A 19,461-nucleotide genomic window follows, 5' to 3' on the forward strand; every position below is an offset into this window, starting at 1 on the left:
ACTGGTAAGTCCCAATGTTAGATAATGACTGAAAAATAAGAAATCTACTTGACAACTCCGCTGTTCCAAATAAAAAAACTAGCAGGTCTTCATCAAAAATTGAAGTGCAGCTGTCCATATCAATGACAACTCAATAGAATGCATTTGAGGACATCAAGGGAATTTATCATACTTGAGAGAATCATATGCAAATATAAAAAGCAAAAGGTACACTAACACCTACACAATAAGACCATACTTCAACTAGAAATGAAACACAACAAAGAATTTGCAGTCTAATGCGGAATACTTCTCATAAAACATGCTAATTGGGAAATATGACAACAAAAGAAAAGAATAAAAGTTTACCAAGAACTATCTTTAAACCAGTTTAGGGCAAGTAATGAGTTCTTCAGGTCATCAATATCCTTGAGAAGTTTATTATTTTCTGAATTTCCGCATTGCACCTCAACCTGTAAGACTGAATTTGTCTACAACTTTTAACAAGACACATACTAACTTTGGACTTTCAAAGAGAACTACCATGGTGTGTTTAACAAAATGATATTTGAGTATTGCAAGCAAAAGAAGCATGAGTGGGTGGTAAAAATGAAGTATGAAGAGAATACTAAAATGTTTTTCCATAGGATTGAACTCATGTAATGCTTCTTCAATGCATTGTAAATGAAGAAACACAAGAACATCATTTATCGCTCATTTCAAACACTTATTTCTGAAATTGCGGTTTGCACCGCACTAGTAGAAGTATGGAATTGTTTTATTAGTCCTAGAGGGGGGTGAATACGACTTTTCAAATATTTCCTCTTATTTAAAAACTTGATTGCCTAACTCAAATAATTATTCAATTTAAAGTAAGGCAATATAACTCTAATGACTTCCAAGCCAATTAGAGGATCCAATCACAAAGGCTATTAGAGATATGCATATATAATAACTAGCCAAGTGTAGTGTGCTTGTGTGTGGAATGTGCTTCCTGTTGATAAATCGCATTCATTCAATCATGTATACTAAATTAAACATTCAAGCATATATAAGCATGATTAAACAGATGCGCAAATGACAATTCCAAGCACAAGCATTTATAGTGGTTCGGCTACGTGCCTACTTCACTCTCGGCTATCCACACTCAATCCCAGAGTGCACCGGATTTCACTATCAAAGGTTTTAAATAGGTTCACCTATAACCTTTACAGTCCTACATTAAGGACACAAATTTATGCTCTCTGCAAGAGTAAAGGTCCTACACCTAGAACCCACCGTCAAGGTATCCCATATCGGTATCGGTTGGCGTAACGGTGCCCTCCAAAACCGATACAGATACGGGGGCGTAACGGTGATACGGGAGCGTAACGGCCCGTAATGGTGCAAATTTTTTTTTTTTTGCCAAAAAAATATGAAAAAATATGGATTAAATCCGGAATATTCTAAGCATTCCAAATATGCATTCATTTATAAATTGGAACATGTTTATGGTGGTGTAACGGTCCACTCTTTGGTGAGAAGTTGTATTGGACTGTCTGATTAATTTTTGAACCAGGCAACCTGAATTTGACTACAAAATTTATATATTTAATTTTCTAAATATCTAATTTATATACTTAACAATTTAATATCTTTCTCCCAATAGTTCTTTAAAAAAATGAAATTAAATTCAGGTAGATCGCGTTGCCAATTTGGGGCTGACTTGGAGGACCAATTCATGCCCCAAATCAGCCTCAAATTCATGCAATTTATTGGCATTATCCCACTTGTGAATTGGTGGACATTTATTGGATAGTGAATCATGAAAAAAAAAAAAACAAAAGGCCCTGTTTTAAAAAATAAGCGTCCACAAATTAACAATTAAAACTATTCAAACAATTTAATTTTGGCATTTTGAGTTAGCAATTACAGTCCATAATTTAATTGGTAAATTTTAAGTTAATACATGTCTAATGTACAAATTTTTTAAGGGCCCGAATTAGGTAGGACTCGGATTGTGAAGTGTAGCACACGAGTGTCAAAGTTTTTTAGACCCCACTCGTGAGGAATGTGTTATATCTACACCATCCATCCATTTTGCCAAATAATTTTAGGGCATGAGCCCAAAATTGAGGCAGATCCAAAGCTCAGGTGGACTATACCATAAGAAACAACAATAATTAAACGACTATCATTAAAAGTTTATTGGGGCTACAAAAGTTTTAGATCAAGCTGACATGTGTGTTTTCCCTTCATCCATGTCAGTGTGACCCTATTAACAGGTTAGAAGGAAAATAAACATTATAGTGGACCCTAAGAAAATTTTAATGGTGAGCATTCTATAACCACTGTTTCCTATGCTGTGGTCCACCTGAGATTTGGATCTTACTAATTTTTTGAATCATAACCTAAAATGATGTGGCAAAATGGATGGACGGCATGGATAAAATATATACATCATGGTGGGGCCCATGTGGCACGTGTACATTTTAATAAAATGTGCAGTGTGCTGCGTAACTCGCACGCAGTCCATTCATTTCACGCAAGCAGGTCCTGTGGGTCTGATCATGAGGTATGTGTTATATCTAAACCGTCCATTCATTTGACGAGCTCGTCTTAAGGCTTGACACGAAAAATAATACAGATCTAATTATCAAGTGGACCACACTGCAAAAAGCAGTGGGGGATTGAACATCTACCATTGAAACCCTTCTTGGGATCACAGAACTTTTGGATCAATATGAAATTTTTTTTTCCTCTTCATTCAGGTCTTTTTGACCTTACGAACAAATTGGATGGAAAATAAATGTTATGGTGGGCCTACGAATTGTTTAACGGTGAAAATCATCATCTCCACTGCTATTTTTGTGTGGTCCAGACAATCTTTGGATACGATTCATTTTTTGGGTAATGCTCTAAAATGATATTTAAAAATAGATGAACGGTGTAGATATAATAAATACATCACTATGGAACCCATATAACTTTGATCTCCTTTGAACCGTTCGTACAACTCGGAGCTCGAGGAGTGTCAACGCTCGTCTTAGCATGACACATACCTACAATAGCTAAGCTGGTGTGGTACACCTGAAAAAAAAAGGAGAGAGGGAAACCGAAAAGAAAAAAGAGGGAAAGAACAGAGAGAGAGAGAGAGAGAGAGAGAGAGAGAGAGAGAGAGAAGAAGAAGAAGAAGAAGAAGAAGAAGAAGAAAAGAAAGGAAAAAGGTAAGTTTTTTTTTTTCCTAGGCCTGTAACAGCCGTTACGGGTACAAAATCAGGACATCGGCCGATACGGCCCCGTATCGTGTAACGGGTCCCACCGTTACCGTTATGTTTCGGCCGTTACGGCCGATACGTAACCGATTTGGGACAGCCTGCCCACCGTTTAGGCCCACCGGCCAATGTCCCACACAAGGCACCTAACGTTTAGGCCCATCGGCCAAGGTCCCACACAAGGCACCTTCTTTTAAGCCCACCGGCTAAGGTCCCACACAAGGAACCTAAACAAGTTTGTTGATAGCAAACTCTTAGCCTCAATCCTACAAGAGGAAAGAGACTAAACTTTTGAACTCTTATAATGAAACTTACTTGTCGGATTGAGTTCTCACTTGTAGCTTGTCTCGGGTTGCTAGATCTTTGCGCTCTCAAGCTTGAATCAGCTTCCCGATGCTCCCCCAATCTCATAGCTTGAATTTACCTGTTGGTTCAGCTTCACGATAAAAAACCTTGCATAACATGTACCTAGAAGGTGACCAAGGTTATGGGAGTTTGGTTGAATCTCCTATCTAGGATAATGAGTGGATTTCCTAAGGGATTCATCCTATGGACGCTCTAGAGTATCAAAGGACCAAGAATTTTTCTGTTGGTTTGGTCTTTAAACTCTAGAGAAGGCACGAGTTAATGTTCTTCATAAAATAGGAGCTTTGAATGCTCGTACGAGGGAAGGATCACAATGAAGGGGATGTAAACTCGTATGGATAGAGTCTAAATGAGCTAGGGTAAGCTTAGGATACACTAGAGACTTTATGGTGTCTATTTCCACTATTTTTGCAAGTTCTTACAAGCCATTTTTATAGGCAAAAGCTTCCAAACAGCTATAAAATGGCTAGTTCTCGGTGCTACGGAAGTGACTTTCGGTACCACCGAACTTGCTTCGGTAGTACCGAATTAAAATCCCCAAGTTGCTGACTGAAAACTGTATCTTTCGGTGGCATTGAACTTTGTTCGTCGGTGGCAGTCGGTGATACCGAATTAACGTTGTAAGCTTACTAGACTGTTTTGAGCACCTTTGTTAACACCTAAGGTATCTTCGGCAGTACCGAATGTGCTATTTGGTGGCACCTTCGTCCTACTGACAGTGGACATATTCTCCTGTTTTTGTCCAATAGTTCAACAATTTAGAACTTGCTTAAGCCAAGACTATGGTATATAAGATATGAACTTGGGTTTGGCTTAGAATAGATGACCTAGGAGGGTTTTCCTATTTGGGTTGGGATCATCTATTTGCAAGGTTTTAAGATCGCAGAAGCAGTTCTTCGTCTTCAATGTAGCTTTTCCTACTTCAGCTCCAGTTGCGTCACTGGTCTTCATTTGCCAAGAACTCATCCGACTACAAGACACAACTAGTCACGTGATTGACAAACGTGAGTGCAAATAAGTGCACTAACAATTTCTACATCATAAAAGTTAACAGTAATCATGAATTCATGATAAAAGAGAATAAAGGTGAACCAAAAACGTGAATAAAATAACTACAATGAAAAAGGCCCTGTGAAAAGCTCTTAGTTATTTTCGACCAATAATTTGCAAAGAATCCTAATTCTTCATCTTTATGGACTTGAGGATAAAAATCATCATTCACCGTGGAAACAAGGATTGATTTGTGTTTCATAGTCTTTATTAATCCTATCTAGTTTGAAATTCTAAAAGAGGACTTCTATCCTTATTTTTCATGAAAACCCAGCTCAGATGGGACACCAAATATCAAGATTGCAACACTGAGCAACGTCAACTAGCTGTGCAACCCCAAACAGATGCAATATCTTTAGAAATTTACACGGACAAACACATATATTTATTATTAGATATGAAACTACCTATAAACAAAAACTATCATAAAATATACATACAAAATTACATATTATTATATCATCATCGTGGTCATTGTTAAAGCTATTGCCAATATTATCAGCATGCGCCTGGCCCAACAATACAGATACCAAAATGAAAAAAATTTATACTTTCAATATTATCATCGATATTTTGCAATGATATCGATATCACAATATTTTTGGCAAAACTATATAAGTACCTGATATCAAAAATATTATTGTCGATACCAAGAGTACTATCATAAATACTAGAATAATTGACAGGAAATAATTTATTTATTTTTTAACAAAACAAAAAAAAAAAAATCAAAGAAAAATTTACTTCTTGTGATTTTTTTTCCTTTTTTTTAAACTACTCATCTTACTTTTCCTTGAATCAAATCTTAGGTTTGCAGGAGAAATCAGGACTTGAGAGAGGAAATAAGCAGGAAAAAAATAATAAAAATCATTTGTTTTAGAGACGTTAGCATTGATTGCATAGAAATTCATGTCTATGCATGATTGTCATGTATTGAGAAGGATTTACGGCAGAAAAAATCAACATTTGAGTGGTGGAAATTGGATCAAATCCTAATTTCCTCCATTTTACCCCTTAAAATGAGAAAGTGTGGAAATTTGATTCGTTGATGAGTGGTGGCCGACCTATCAATTGACACAAGTTTCCTAGTTCTTTTTTATTTTTTTGAAGGTGTGAAAACAGGGGGAAAAAATCTGCTTAATTTCAAAATATATGTTGTTGAGTGACAAATAATGTGAAAATTGTGCAAATTATATATATTTATGAGTGTTGGCCAATCTATTGACTGGCTAGAAAATTTCTTTTTTCCCAAGAAAATATTTTTCAATTATTTAATAGTTAACAAAATGCAATAAAAATGTGTATTATGAGAAAATAATAATTAAGTTGTACCATTAATTATTTCTTACATGTATGTAAATATGTATGGTAGATTCATTGATGCATGTATCATGCATGTATGGGTGTATGTAATGTAGCTTTTATGTATGGATGGATGGAAAGATCATGGATGCATGTATGTACGTATATATGCATGCTTGTATGGATGAGTGAACGGATCATTGATGTATGTATGTATATATGTATGAATGCATGAGTGTACCTGCATATATGGATGGATGGATGGATGGATGGAAAGATCATGGATGCATGTATGTACGTATGTATGCATGCTTGTATGGATGGGTGAATGGATCATTGATGTATGTATGTATATATGTATGAATGAATGAGTGTACCTGCATATATGGATGGATGGATGGATCATGGACACATGTACATTACATATGTATGAATGTATGTATATATGTATGGATCATATGTGTGTGTGTGCATGCACGCATGTATTGATTATATGTATGTCCGGGTTGATGGATGGATGTAAGGATGGATGCGGGATGTGTGTGTGTGTGTGAGTGCATGTACACATGGATATATGTATCCTATATGCATGGATACATGTTTGTACCAGCATTTTAACTAGCGAATAGTGTGCACCGTAGCGTTCACCCCTTTGAAGCATGAGGCGTAAGCTACATAGCGTGTTATGTAAGCTACACGCTACTTCTAGATTTTTAATCAAGGTTGCACTTAGTTGCACTAATTTCATGATATTTTGGACCAAATTAGACTTATTAATAATAAAATTTAACAATATTTGATGATATTTGGTGCAACTAAACTCAACCTAAAATAATATAGGGTAATGATTAAGTGTAAATGTAAAGAAAGCAATGAAACTGATTTAATATTGTTACTTATATTATTTTTACTAAAACCATTGAAAAGTTAATTAATTTAATTGAAAATATCATTGAAAACATTAATTGATTTTAATGTTGTAGTAAAAAATAAATTGTAATGTGAGTTACATAGCGTATAGCGTAGTTTATATGGCGTGTAACGTACACAAATTATCATGTAGCGTAAGTTACACATGACTTAAGCTATTTTCATGAGCTACATAGCATTAAGGCTAAGCTACGCTACAAAGCGTAGCTATTTAAAACACCAGTTTGTACGAATGTATGGATGGATGGATGCATGGATGTACCTATGTATGTATGCATGTATGGATGGATAGATGGATTTATGGATGTATTCATGGATGCATCATGTATGTATGGATGGATGGATGCATGGATGAATCAATGTATGTATGAATTTGTGCATGTGTGGATGGAGAGGATGACTTCAAGCCACATCATAATTCTCCATGGGTTTGAGGCAAAGGTGCTTTTTTTTAATAAAAAATAAATAAAATTTTAATCTTTAGCTTTTGGATGTATTGTTTGTAGTTTTATTACTTGCACTCGGTGTTCATAGTATCAGTATCATTACATCTATCAATGGTTGGGGATACAGAAACATGTATGATTTATCAATATCGCCAATATCTAGAAATGTATCGTTGATTGAGGGAAACACTGGGTAAACATGGGGAAAATGGTGGAATTTCTCAATGAAACTTGAGGAGATTCTAAAACAGACATTTGTATATTTGCAAAAAAGGAGTACGCATAAAAAGTTTCTTGTCAATGGGTGTCTAAAAGCTTAGGGATTTTATGGGGCCATAACGACCGTTACCCCCGTAACGGTTAGACAGTAACACACACACAAAAAAAAAAGGCTATTTTTTTTAATCTTTTCAAGTTGCGATTTTTCTCATTTTTTGGCACTTTTCTCTTCCAAATTCTTTCATAAACTATTTTACTGCAAATTTTGACCACTCTTGGCTTGAGTTTGAGGATCAAAACAAGTTATTTCAAGGATTTTTTTTTTTTTTAAAATCAAAGTTCCATGGGTTATTTTTCCAGAAAATTTTCAAAAATACGTATTTATACCTTTTTTTTTTAAATTTTTTTTAAAAATCTCTATTGTTATGGTTGAATATGATGCGTTATTCAAATTAAAATATAGGAATGTGCATTTTACAAATTATGCAACTGATTTTCTATTTTTTTAAAAAAAAATTCTGGACTATTTTAGGCCAATTTTTTAAAATTAAGAAAAATAATTTTTTTTCAATCATTTTCTCTTTTAATGGTTGAATATGATGTGTTAATTATAGTAGAACTTATCAATATGCATTTAACAGATTATGCAACCGATTATATATATATATATATATATATATTCAGACTATTTTCGACCAATTTTTAAAAATTAGGAAAAATCTTTTTTTTTTCCAATTTTTTAATGTTTTAATGGTTGAATATGATGTGTTAATCATAGTAGAACATATCAATGTGCATTTAACATATTATGCAACTAATTTTCTTTTCTTTTTTAATTTTTGGACTATTTTCGACCAATTTTTAAAAATTAGGAAAAATCATTTTTTTCCAATCCTTTTCTGTTTTAATGATTGAATATGATGTGTTAATCATAGTAGAACATATTAATATGCATTAAAGATGTTATGCAACTGTTTTTTTTTTTTGGGGGGGGGACTATTTTCGACCGATTTTTAAAAATTCGGAAAAATCATTTTTTTCCAATCCTTTTCTATTTTAATGGTTGAATATGATGTGTTAATCATAATAGAATATATCAATGTGCATTTAACATATTATGCAACTGATTTTCTTTTTCTTTTAATTTTTTTTTTTAAAATTTCGGACTATTTTGAAAAATTAGAAAAAATCATTTTTTTCAATCTTTTCATTTTTAATAGTTGAATATGATGTGTTAATCATAGTAGAACATATCAATGTACATTTAACATATTATGCAATTGATTTTTTATTTATTTTTATTTTCGGATTAGTGACTTTATGTTTACATTTTCTTATTTTGGATATGTTTTGGAGCTTCATAGGATTTAGAACTTAAATTTTTTTCTTTATTGATTATATTCAGAAGTTCGAACTTTATTTCATTAATATATTTACATTAAGTTTTCAGATTTAATTAATTCATTCACCTATAAAATTTGTATTTAAACTTAGAGAATCAAGTAGACTCTCACATAAGCCATTCTACCTAAGAAAATGTCTGGATTTGGACAACAAGGAAGTGAGGATATTGGATGGCAACATTGTCAGAGGGTAGGTGGTAATAGGCACTAAATGAGGTGCAACTATTGTGATAGACTAATAACTAGAGTTGTACAGGAGTTGAGCCGAGCCGAGTATTGCGCAGCTCATGCTCGGCTCGCACTGCCACGAGTCCCAGCTAGTACTCAGCTCGGCTCGGGCTTTGAGCTCAGATGCCCAGCTCGTGCTCTGCTCGTCTGAGTTCGAGCAGATATCGAGCCGAGTCGAGTCTGAGTTTTCAAGCAGGGCAGGGACGAGCGGCAGGGACTAGCACCGAGAGAGAGAGAGAGAGAGGGACGGGCCAATGGGTGAGAGTGCTGGTCCGCTGGACGCCGATGGGAGGGATGGGTTTTTTGGTTTTGAATGGGCGCTGGGAGGGGCGTAGGGTTTTTTTGAACGGGCGGGCTGAAAGTGACTGGGAGTTAGGGTATTTTTGTTTTGGGGTATATATATATACCCCCGGTCGAGTACGAGTCGAGTACCGAATCGAGTACTGCCCAGCTTGTACTTTGCTCAAAATCTATTCAAGTACCAAAAATCAGCTCGTGCTCAGCTCAAACTCATTTCGAGTCGAGTAATTCCGAGTCGAGTCACCGAGCTTACTTTACTTGTGTACAGCTCTACTAATAACTAGTGGAATTATGCGACTCAAACAACATTTGGCACATCGAAAGGATCAAGTTACGGGATGTACTAGAGTACCAAAAGAAATAATGACTTTAATGCAAGCCAATTTGTATGAGTCGAAGGAGAAATGTGCTGATGTGCAAAAGAAGAAAGATTAGATTCTAGAGGCAGCCCAACATGAGGTATTTGGTCCTGAATATATGGGTGTTCGTAATGAAGATATTATTGATTCTGATGAAGTTTCAAATCGAGAAATAATTATAGTTAGGAGAGAGAGCTTGCACTTTGTTCATGAAAAGGAAGAACGTCGATGCATGCTTGGTGTGTGGGGGTCTATTCATGATATGAGGGGACATCGGTGCATGTTTGGCACCGGGGGGGGGGGGGAGGGCAGCATATGTTTCGCAACCGACAAGAGACATCTTCACGTGATGCCCCTATACATGTGGAAGAAGAAGTAAATGAGCCCAGGACACCCTCTGTTGATCCAATCCTATTTAGGAAAGAGTCAACTAAACAAAAGAAGATAAAACAAATGTGGAGTAAAACTTCCATTGAGAAGCTAGGTAGGGGCAACAACAAAGTTATTTATACATGCTAACATACTCCCTTACGCGGCCAATTCTCCGTATTGGCAAGTGGTAATTGATACAACAACAGAAGCAATCGAAAGAATTAAAGCTCCCATGACTAGGGGGAGTAGGGGGAAATGGACAAATGCAGAGTATGCGGATGTGAAAGCATACGTGGCTACCTTTAAACCTATATGGTAGGCTAGATAATGCACGATCATGTGCGATGGTTGGATTGGCCCAACCAGACGCAGCATGATCAACTTCATGGTACAATGCCACTTGGGAACAGTGTACCATAAGTCAATTGATGCATCGAAAGAAACAAAAAATGCTAATTATATTTTTTCCCTAATGGATAAAGTGATGGATGAGATTGGAGAGAAGTGTAAATTGTGACAGATAACAAAGCAACATATAAGGCTGCAGGACAAAAGTTGATGATAAAGAGACCAACCCATTGTATTGATCGTATATTGGTAGATATTGGGAAGAAGAAGAGTGTTAAGGAAATGGTTGAAAGGGCAAGACATGTGATGGCATTTATTTAAACCATAATCAAGTAGTTGCAATAATGAGGAAGTTCGCAAAGGGGCAAGAGTTGTTGAGGCCTACGATGACTAGATTTGTAACAAACGTTATAGCCTTGGAGAGTTTCTACTAGTATAGGAGAGAGTTGAGTGAGATGTTCACTTCTTGATATTGGCTCAACACAAAACATAAGAAGAAGACACTAAGGACACCGGTTGATGTTGTAAACACTATAAGGGACAACAAATATTGAAAGAAGGTCTAGATGATCCTAAAGGGGATGGAGCCACTAATGAGGTACTCCGTCTTATTGAAACTAATGAAATACCTACCACGGGCTTCCTCTACGATGCCATAGATAAGGTGAAGTTGGAAATTCAACGTGATTGTACAAGCTGAGAGTCTTATTGGAAGATGATCGACAAGAGATGGACAACACAACTCAATCACGATCTTCATGTAGCAGGTTACTACGTAAATCCTAGGTACAGATATACCCAATCATTTATTATGGATAATGAAATTTGTGTTGGGCTAAAGAATGTGATAAAGAGATTATAGCCTGACTTAAATATACAAATAAAGGCGTTGAATGAATTAGATATATTTGGAAATCACCAGGGTAGCTTTGGAGATGCTCTTACACAGCATGCGATATCTAGGTTGTAACCGAACGAATGATGGATGAATTTCAGAGAGAGTACGAAGGCTCTCTAAAAAATCGCAGTAAAAGTTTTGAGTCAGACAACATCTTCTTCTAGCTGCGAAAGAACTGGAGTTGTTTTGCACTTATTCATGTAAAGAATATGAATAGATTGTAGAGTAAGACGTTGGATAGACTTGTCTTCATGTACTACAATATGAAGCTAAGAATGCGACGGCATCATAGGAGCATTACCGAAGCCAGTGACACGGACTACTGTCCAATAAACTTGGACAATATTTATGATGAGGACGATCCACTTCTACCTTAGTTGAAAGCAATGGAAAAGCATGTTAAAGAGGATAGTGAAGAATTGGGAGTTAATGACCTAATAATACGTAGGCGCAGCAAGAGAGTCGTTCAGCTGTGTTGGACCAAGAAAGGGGCAGAGTTCATGCAAAGTCCGGCTTAATGGAAGAGTACAAGCAGTAGTAGCAGCAAGACTGAGCGGATGATCATGACGGTGGTGGTGGTGACACATCTGATGCTGGTCCCACTTCTAGTATTGCCAAATACACCATACAGCCGTCTACAGATCGCAAGGCTGATGAACATCAACAAGGTACACGAGGTCGAACTTATGAGTGTATTGAGTCATGACACAGCTAGCAGGAGGAGGCTAGGTCTAGTGGTGCACCAAGAGGTCCGAAACATGAGCAGGCTCATGGTCCCAGGTATTGTGATGGATATTCTTATGACCAACGGGATTATGGTTATACAGAGCCTGTTTTGTCACATTCATGTTGGAGTAGTCTTCCTGATCCATGTCCATATGATTATAAATATCCATATCCAAATCCAAGTTACTCATCATAGACATATTCTCAATCTCAACAGCTTGCGTACGGGTACCAGTATGGCTATTTGACAGGCACTGGTGGATATCCTTACTCGAGGTCAGAGTCATTGCCTAGTCAGGATCAGTCATCCTTTGGTTTCGTTGACTTGGTCTTTCCCTCTGGCACTGGATATTATGGATATGCAGTACCTATTCCACAATCGCAGCCTGACGATGACGATGATGTAGAGGTCGAGCAACCGCAACAAAGAAAATTTTCACTTTGGTGGTGACTCAGGAATTTTATTATGGTAAGTATATATTTTTATAAACATTACTTACATTTAAGGTAAGTAAGTATTGCTATACCTATTACCCACACATTTACCAAGCAAGCACACACTTGACATTGCCGAATTTATACGTTAAAATAACTCCCCTGACAACTAATAAGTAATCCTTAATCAAGTTGCAAGGGAGTATTTCAGACACTACTATTTTATTTTTTATATCTTGACTTGAGGATGATAGGACATGAATCATAGGATAGGAGAAGTCTCTGACATGTAGAAGACTTTAAATAGAATGAACATTGTAATTTATGCAAGTCCTCAGGTATATAATATAGAATAAATTATGAAAAATAATAGCAAACACCTACACATGTGAGATGTTTTAATATTACATTTATTCTAATATACACACACACACACACACACACACACACACACACACACATATACATATCATTGATATTAGATAGTTAGAAAATTAAATTTATGAGTTTTGCAGTCAATTCTAGGTTGTCTAAATTTATCAGACGGCCCGATACAACTTTATCACCAAAGAGTGGACTGTTACACCACCATAAACATGTTCAAAATTATAAATGAATGCATATTTGGAATATTTAGAATTTTCTATATTTAATGGATATTTTTTCAGATTTTTTTGTCCAAAAAAAATTGATCGTTACAAGGGGCATATCAGCCTTTACGGCCTCATATCGGCCGATACGGCCTATAATCGTATCAGTGACGGTGGGGATCGTTACACCCACCGTAATCACAACAGTTCACCTTAATCGGGGATATTATCGATAATACCAGGGATACTCATAACTAGGGCTCGAAATATTGATATTTATCACGTTACATACTGCATCCATGGGATATAGATATGCATCGGTTATCACGCAGGATATATCGTTTGTATCGGTTAATTTATCGTACTTTTTAGGAAACATGGGGAAACATTAGGGAAATGGTTGAATTTTTTAATGAAACTTTAGGGATTGTTAATAGAGGTGTACACGACTCGATTCGAGTCGAGCTTTGCCCAGCTTGGGTCGACTCGGCTGGCAAGATACCTTAGCTCGAACTCGGATCGGCTCGGTCATCGAGCCTGAATTGGCAGCTCGGCTTGGTCAGCAACTCGGTCCAGTTCGAGCCAAGTTCGAGTTTTCGGGTGGGGTTTGACTGTTCGATTGGGCCATACCCACCAGGCCAGTGGTTGGGTGGGGTCCGTTAATTGGACTGACGCTGGAGAATTGAGAGATGAGGAGAGTACGGGGGAGTACCTTTCATTTGTCAGTCATCCAGGCAGACGCTAGAGAATAGAGAGTATAAGAGAGTAGTCGTTGGTCGTCATTCGGGCGCTGGAGAACAGTGAGAAAGAGAGGAGAGTGGTCACCAATCGCCGTTCGGGCGTTGGAGAATGGCGAGAGAGAGAGATGACAGGAGAGAGATTGATAGGGTCTGGGTCGAGCGTTGCCGCTGGATGGCTGGAGTGGGTTAGGGTTTTTAGGGTCGGGCGTTGGAGAACGGCTGAGACTCGAGTGGGTTAGGGCTTTTTTTTTTTTTTTTTTAATGTTTTGAAATATATATACCTAGTTAAAAATTCGAGTCGAGCTGAACCGAGTCAGGTTCGAGCTTAAGACCGAGTCAAGTCGAGCTTAGTCCAGCTTGGACTCGACTCGAAATTTTTTGAGCTCAATAAAACTGGCTCGACTCGGCTCGAACACAGTTTTAATCCGAGTCGAGTTGAGCTTTTCCGAGTCGATTCAAGCGAGCTAACCGAGCTAGCTCGGTTCATGTACAACTCTAATTGTTAAAAAAGACCTTAATACACACTTTTAAATCATAACATCTCAAAAAAGTACACATAATAGGTTTCCTTTGTATAAGGTCCTAAGCTATGCATTGTCTAACTAAACTAATGCAACTATATTCAAATTGAATGCATAATATTTAGAGTGTATGTGATGAACACTCCTAAATACTTCAAAATTAGTCTCAATTGATAGCTTGTTGAAGGAAAGTTTCGAAAAAAATAAATATATTTTAATAATTTTTAATTAAAAAAGTGATTTTTATTTTCTGAAAATTGACAAGGACTGACAAATCAGCAGATCAACCCTCATAAATGCTTGATTTCATGTTTGTAATGCAACATTGTAAGCAATTTAGGAGAAATTAGGGAAGTTTCAAATTTTCCCTAATTTTCCCAAAATCCGGCCACCTACACTCAAATTTCGAAATTAGAGTGTATGTGATGATCATTTCATCAAATACTCCTAAATACTTTGAAATTAGTCTCGATTGACAGCTAGTCGAAGGAAAATTTGAAATTAAGAAAAAAAAAACATGGAGAACATGAAGAACCAATGGATATTGAAATCAAAGCCTTGACTTCATGATTTTTCATGCAAAACATGGAGAACCAGTGGATTTGTAACCATTTGACATTGATTTAACATAATTTCAACAAAAAACGAAAATTGAAAATGTTCACTGGAACAAACGTGTGGGATATATCAGCACTACCTGTGTGTTTCGTATCGTACAGGTGGGATACAAGATATATCGTGGGATATATCAGCTGATATCGTCGATATTTAAAACATTGCTCGTAACAATCCACATGACTACACTACATTAGCATTAAATGAAATCAACCATATTCTACATCAGCAGAATACATCAGTAGAATATGGAGAAGATTGAAAGATTCTTCATGATTTTGTTAAATTTTATGCCTCCTTGACCGGTGACTAAACTCCCAAAAACCCTTGCAAGAAACAAAACAAGTAAAGATCAATATTCAATTTTCACTCAGTGTTCTGCACAATATAGCATGAAAGTTAAGCACAATAATCAACTCGATTAATAACAATAAGAAAATTTTTTTTAAAAAAATATGAACTACATTACTGTGAAATCTAGAAATATGGCCTTAGTGGTTAAATACATATTGATAGTGAGAACCAGCATGAGAACTGAAAACATAAAGAAAGAATTGCATCTGTTCCTATCATGGAAATAAATCATACTTTGCAAACAAAAAACATTTGGTTACCTGAGTTAGAGTTGTGAAGTTCCTCAAGAATCTCTTCAACAAATGCTGACGTTGAATTTCTTAGAGCATTAATTTTCATATTCAAAATAAACTTTTCGTTTTCAAGAACCTCTTTGTCCAATAACAATGCCCATAACTCCTCAGTTTCTCCCTTAACAATGTCCCTCTGGAAATTTCCACATAGAACAATGAATTTCTCCCTAATTAAAAAAAAATATAAAATAAAATTATGATCTGGTTGTCACTTTTTATTTTTGTTGTTAGGTAAGACAAGGTTAAGAAAACCAAAGGCCAAAACAAGATCCAAACCTGTAGAAATGGAAAAGGAAAATGTGAAGCAATATTTCTACTAAGCTAGTGAGAAAATCAATGTAGAGTTTTGCTCAATCATTACACCAGAGTAATCACAAAGCACCAATATATAGTCTATAACTAAGCTAGCGACGGTTTTAAGTTATTTTTTGGACAATCAGTAAATGTACATATATTCATAATTATATAATGATAGGCCGTGTCTATATATTACTATTTATGTGCCCACCTTGTTATTTGAATTCCTTTAAGGAATATAGGGCATGGAGTGTGGGATGTAGAACAAAAAAGTTTGGTTATGAAAGCATCTTGAGCAATAAATAAATAACATGATATGGATGAATATAATGAGAAAATGCAAGTAAACAAACATTAAATTCTGTATATCCTATCACAGTCATGTCTAGGTCTACAATTAACAGAAAAGCCAACTTGGTGACAGATGATAGAAAACAAAGCAGTTTGGTTGTCAGAGCTTTGTCCTTGCAAGCATTTTCCTACTCCAGGTGGCTGCTTTTCTTAATGTTGTCCACCCCCAATATTTAAGTAAAAGTGTTTTTCTGTTTTGATAGAATGGGATGTAGCTACAGAATAACTAGCCTCTTAGTTGTTAAGAACATAGCATATGAAGGTTGTCTAGTGGGCAGCCAATTGTAAAACTATTTTTTGATCTACCTTTTAAAACCGAACCCCGAAACTTTGCGAAAAAGGGTAAAGACGGTAACGATGATGATGAAGGACGTAGCATACGAGCAATAGACGGTCATATCACACAAAAAATGTGTACTAGGAGTATAGTTAGTACCGATATTCATTTTTTCTTTTGAGTATTTCCTCCAAATTCATTCTCAAACAACTCATATCCTTCTTCATCAGTTCCAGTGAGGTACTTGCAACAGCTGTTAAGAAAAGCATAAAAGATTACTGAGAAGACAAAAAGAGAAGAAAGAATCTAATAGTATTCTACTACTGATTAGCTATCAAAAGAAGCCCTAAGAAACAGGCATCAATGAAGGCTACGGATATGAATTGAAACAATTTCTCCTTTCATAGCTCATAAACTATAAAAATATTCATAAAAAGATATAGCAAATGAGAAGTCTTCCTTTGATTTGCAAAAGTGGTCATAGATGAAATTTATCCTTCTCTAGAGCCTTTGTGCATCAACATATTGACCAACAGTAGTGATGGTGCAATTCATGGTTCATTCTTCAAGCCATTTAGGTTTTGTTTGTATTCTCACTAGTCACTACATGTAAACTATGCATTATTTTATATTCTTTTGCTCGTTGTACCAACGGATGTTCTTTGATTTGGGCAAGTCATAGACACTGTCGTCTTTTTTAGTACACTTGCGTATGTATAAATATATCAATGACATTTTGGATCTCACCCATTTGAGATGAAGGGTTTACTTTCTATTCTCACATTTTCATTGGAGAGATCTTAGTTTATGATGGGGACATCACGCGCACATGCACGCCCCCCCTACGCACGTACGCAAGGAGGGCCCCACCATCGATCTGGATCGATGACGACGTCCAGGGAGGGTCTCCTAGTTAGAGGACTGCGTTTTGGTTCCTTGGAGTGGACCCAATCATCATGTGAATCCCACCATGGGTTCTCATGATCGTGGCCCACCATTCCAAACGATCTAGTACTATGAGTCTATGAGTTTTGGTTATTAGTGTTATCAAGAACATCATGGACGGTTTAGATTACTTTGATTAGATGTTATTTGTGATTACTTCGTCTCTAAGTAATGAGTTACGCACATGACATGAGTTTTGGGATATAGGATTTTATTATAAATAGGCACCCCTTGTAGTCTTTTTTCTCATTGAAGATGACTAATAAAATTCTGCGTTTTCATGCTTATCTAATTCTCTGAGTTGTGAAAACCCAATTGGGTGTGAAACTCTCCCTTCTTCGAAGGGCTAATTACCGTGGTGCGAAGCCACACCCATCTCAAATCACTCCCATCTCCTACCCTTCACATTCCTCATCTCCTACAGTCATCCCCTCATCAAATCCACCCACGTTTGCAGCTAATCTTTCCCCTACAGCAGATTTTCAGAATCTGGCCCTGGAGGAGGGCTGAAACTTCGGCGGAGCACCGTGTTCAAAACGATCATCCGTTTGGCTTGAAATTTGGAGGGAAGGTGGTCCATCCCAGGCCGACTAGGCCCTAGCTGGCCAATTCCAAATTCGTGGGCCCCACATACGTACAGGCCTCCATCCATGCACGTGCGTCAAGCCAGTTTGCTGTCCACATGTGCAGGTATATCACAAGTTCCCTTTCGTCTCTATTTCACTCCTCTTTCGCCTTGTTTCCATAACCCTAACCCTAGATCATCTGATCATCTCAAATCCCCAAGTTCTATTCCACTTTTGAAACCCTAGGTTTTCCCGAATTGAAACATAAGAATCCCTTGGATTGGGAAATAATCCTTTGCATGTGTGGATGAATCTACTATCCTTTGAGCATTGTTTGGTCTATAATTTTTAATTGATTCAGCTCTAACATGTGTAGGCTTGGGTGGTAGACTCTCAGGAGTTTCAATTCCCGGTCAAGGGTTCGAGTACCCATAGGTGGTGAAATTCCACCAGTGTGAGTGTGTGGGGGGGTGTGTGCGTGTGGTAAAAAAAAAAAACCCAGGTCCTTACACTTGCCCGGGTGGTAGACTCTCAGGAGTTTCAACTCCCGGTCAAGGGTTCGAGTACCTATAAGTGGTGAAATTCCACTAGTGTGAGTGTGGGGGTGTGTGTGCGTGTGGTAAAAAAAACATGTGTAGGCTTGGACCCCTATAAATTCCCCTTGTTAAATGCTTGACTTTATGTGGGATGTGGAATTATTATGATTGTTTCTAAATTATTATGATCTAAAGCCAGAAATCTTGCACATCATATCTAATTTTCATGTCCTGCATTAAATTTAGTATCAGAGCTTAGGTTTTTCATAGGGGATTGCATTGCATGTTTAGGATTTAGTTTACTCGCGTTTATTTTGCATTAAATTTCATCATATAGGGCTGTTTAGGACCCATCATTCACAACATAGACTGCTGAATTTTCTATTGTCAGAAATTCCCCAATTTTCATTGCTGAATTTTCTGTTAACAAACTGTTTGGACAGTTATGTTGTTGGAATTTTAGGAGCGTTGCGTAGTTTCCCTCATATAAAGTCTTATAGGAGCATTTAGTCCCATTTAGACGCATATAGTTGCATTAGAGGACCTTTGAGTTGAGTGGGAAGTTGTATGCCCACACGTAGAGCTGTACACGGGCAGAGTAAGGTCGGTTACTCGCTCAACTCGACTCGGAATTACTCGACTCGACTCGACTCGGCATGAGTTTGATACTCGTTTTGATTACGAGTAGAGTATGAGCTGGGCAATACTCGACTTGTACTCGACTTGGTACTCGACTCGTACTATGTGGTGTTGGTTTATTA

The 19,461-nt window shown here is 36.8% G+C and overlaps 1 protein-coding gene across 2 annotated transcripts in view; it reads right to left on the bottom strand.

The window, feature by feature from the left end:
- Nucleotides 1-19,461, bottom strand: part of LOC131251240 (uncharacterized) — a 61,023-nt gene that overhangs the window by 18,414 nt on the left and 23,148 nt on the right. Inside the window, exons 3-5 of one of the 2 annotated variants that reach the window (XM_058251849.1) lie at nucleotides 16,813-16,906; nucleotides 15,696-15,895; nucleotides 349-460 (exon numbers count right to left, since the gene is read on the bottom strand). In XM_058251849.1, coding sequence (XP_058107832.1) covers nucleotides 349-460; nucleotides 15,696-15,895; nucleotides 16,813-16,906 — 406 coding nt within the window. The remainder of the gene's footprint in view (nucleotides 1-348; nucleotides 461-15,695; nucleotides 15,896-16,812; nucleotides 16,907-19,461) is intronic. The other variant, XM_058251850.1, reaches the window with a different exon arrangement.

Source organism: Magnolia sinica, chromosome 7, assembly GCF_029962835.1.
Source record: "Magnolia sinica isolate HGM2019 chromosome 7, MsV1, whole genome shotgun sequence".
Classification (NCBI taxonomy): domain Eukaryota; kingdom Viridiplantae; phylum Streptophyta; class Magnoliopsida; order Magnoliales; family Magnoliaceae; genus Magnolia; species Magnolia sinica.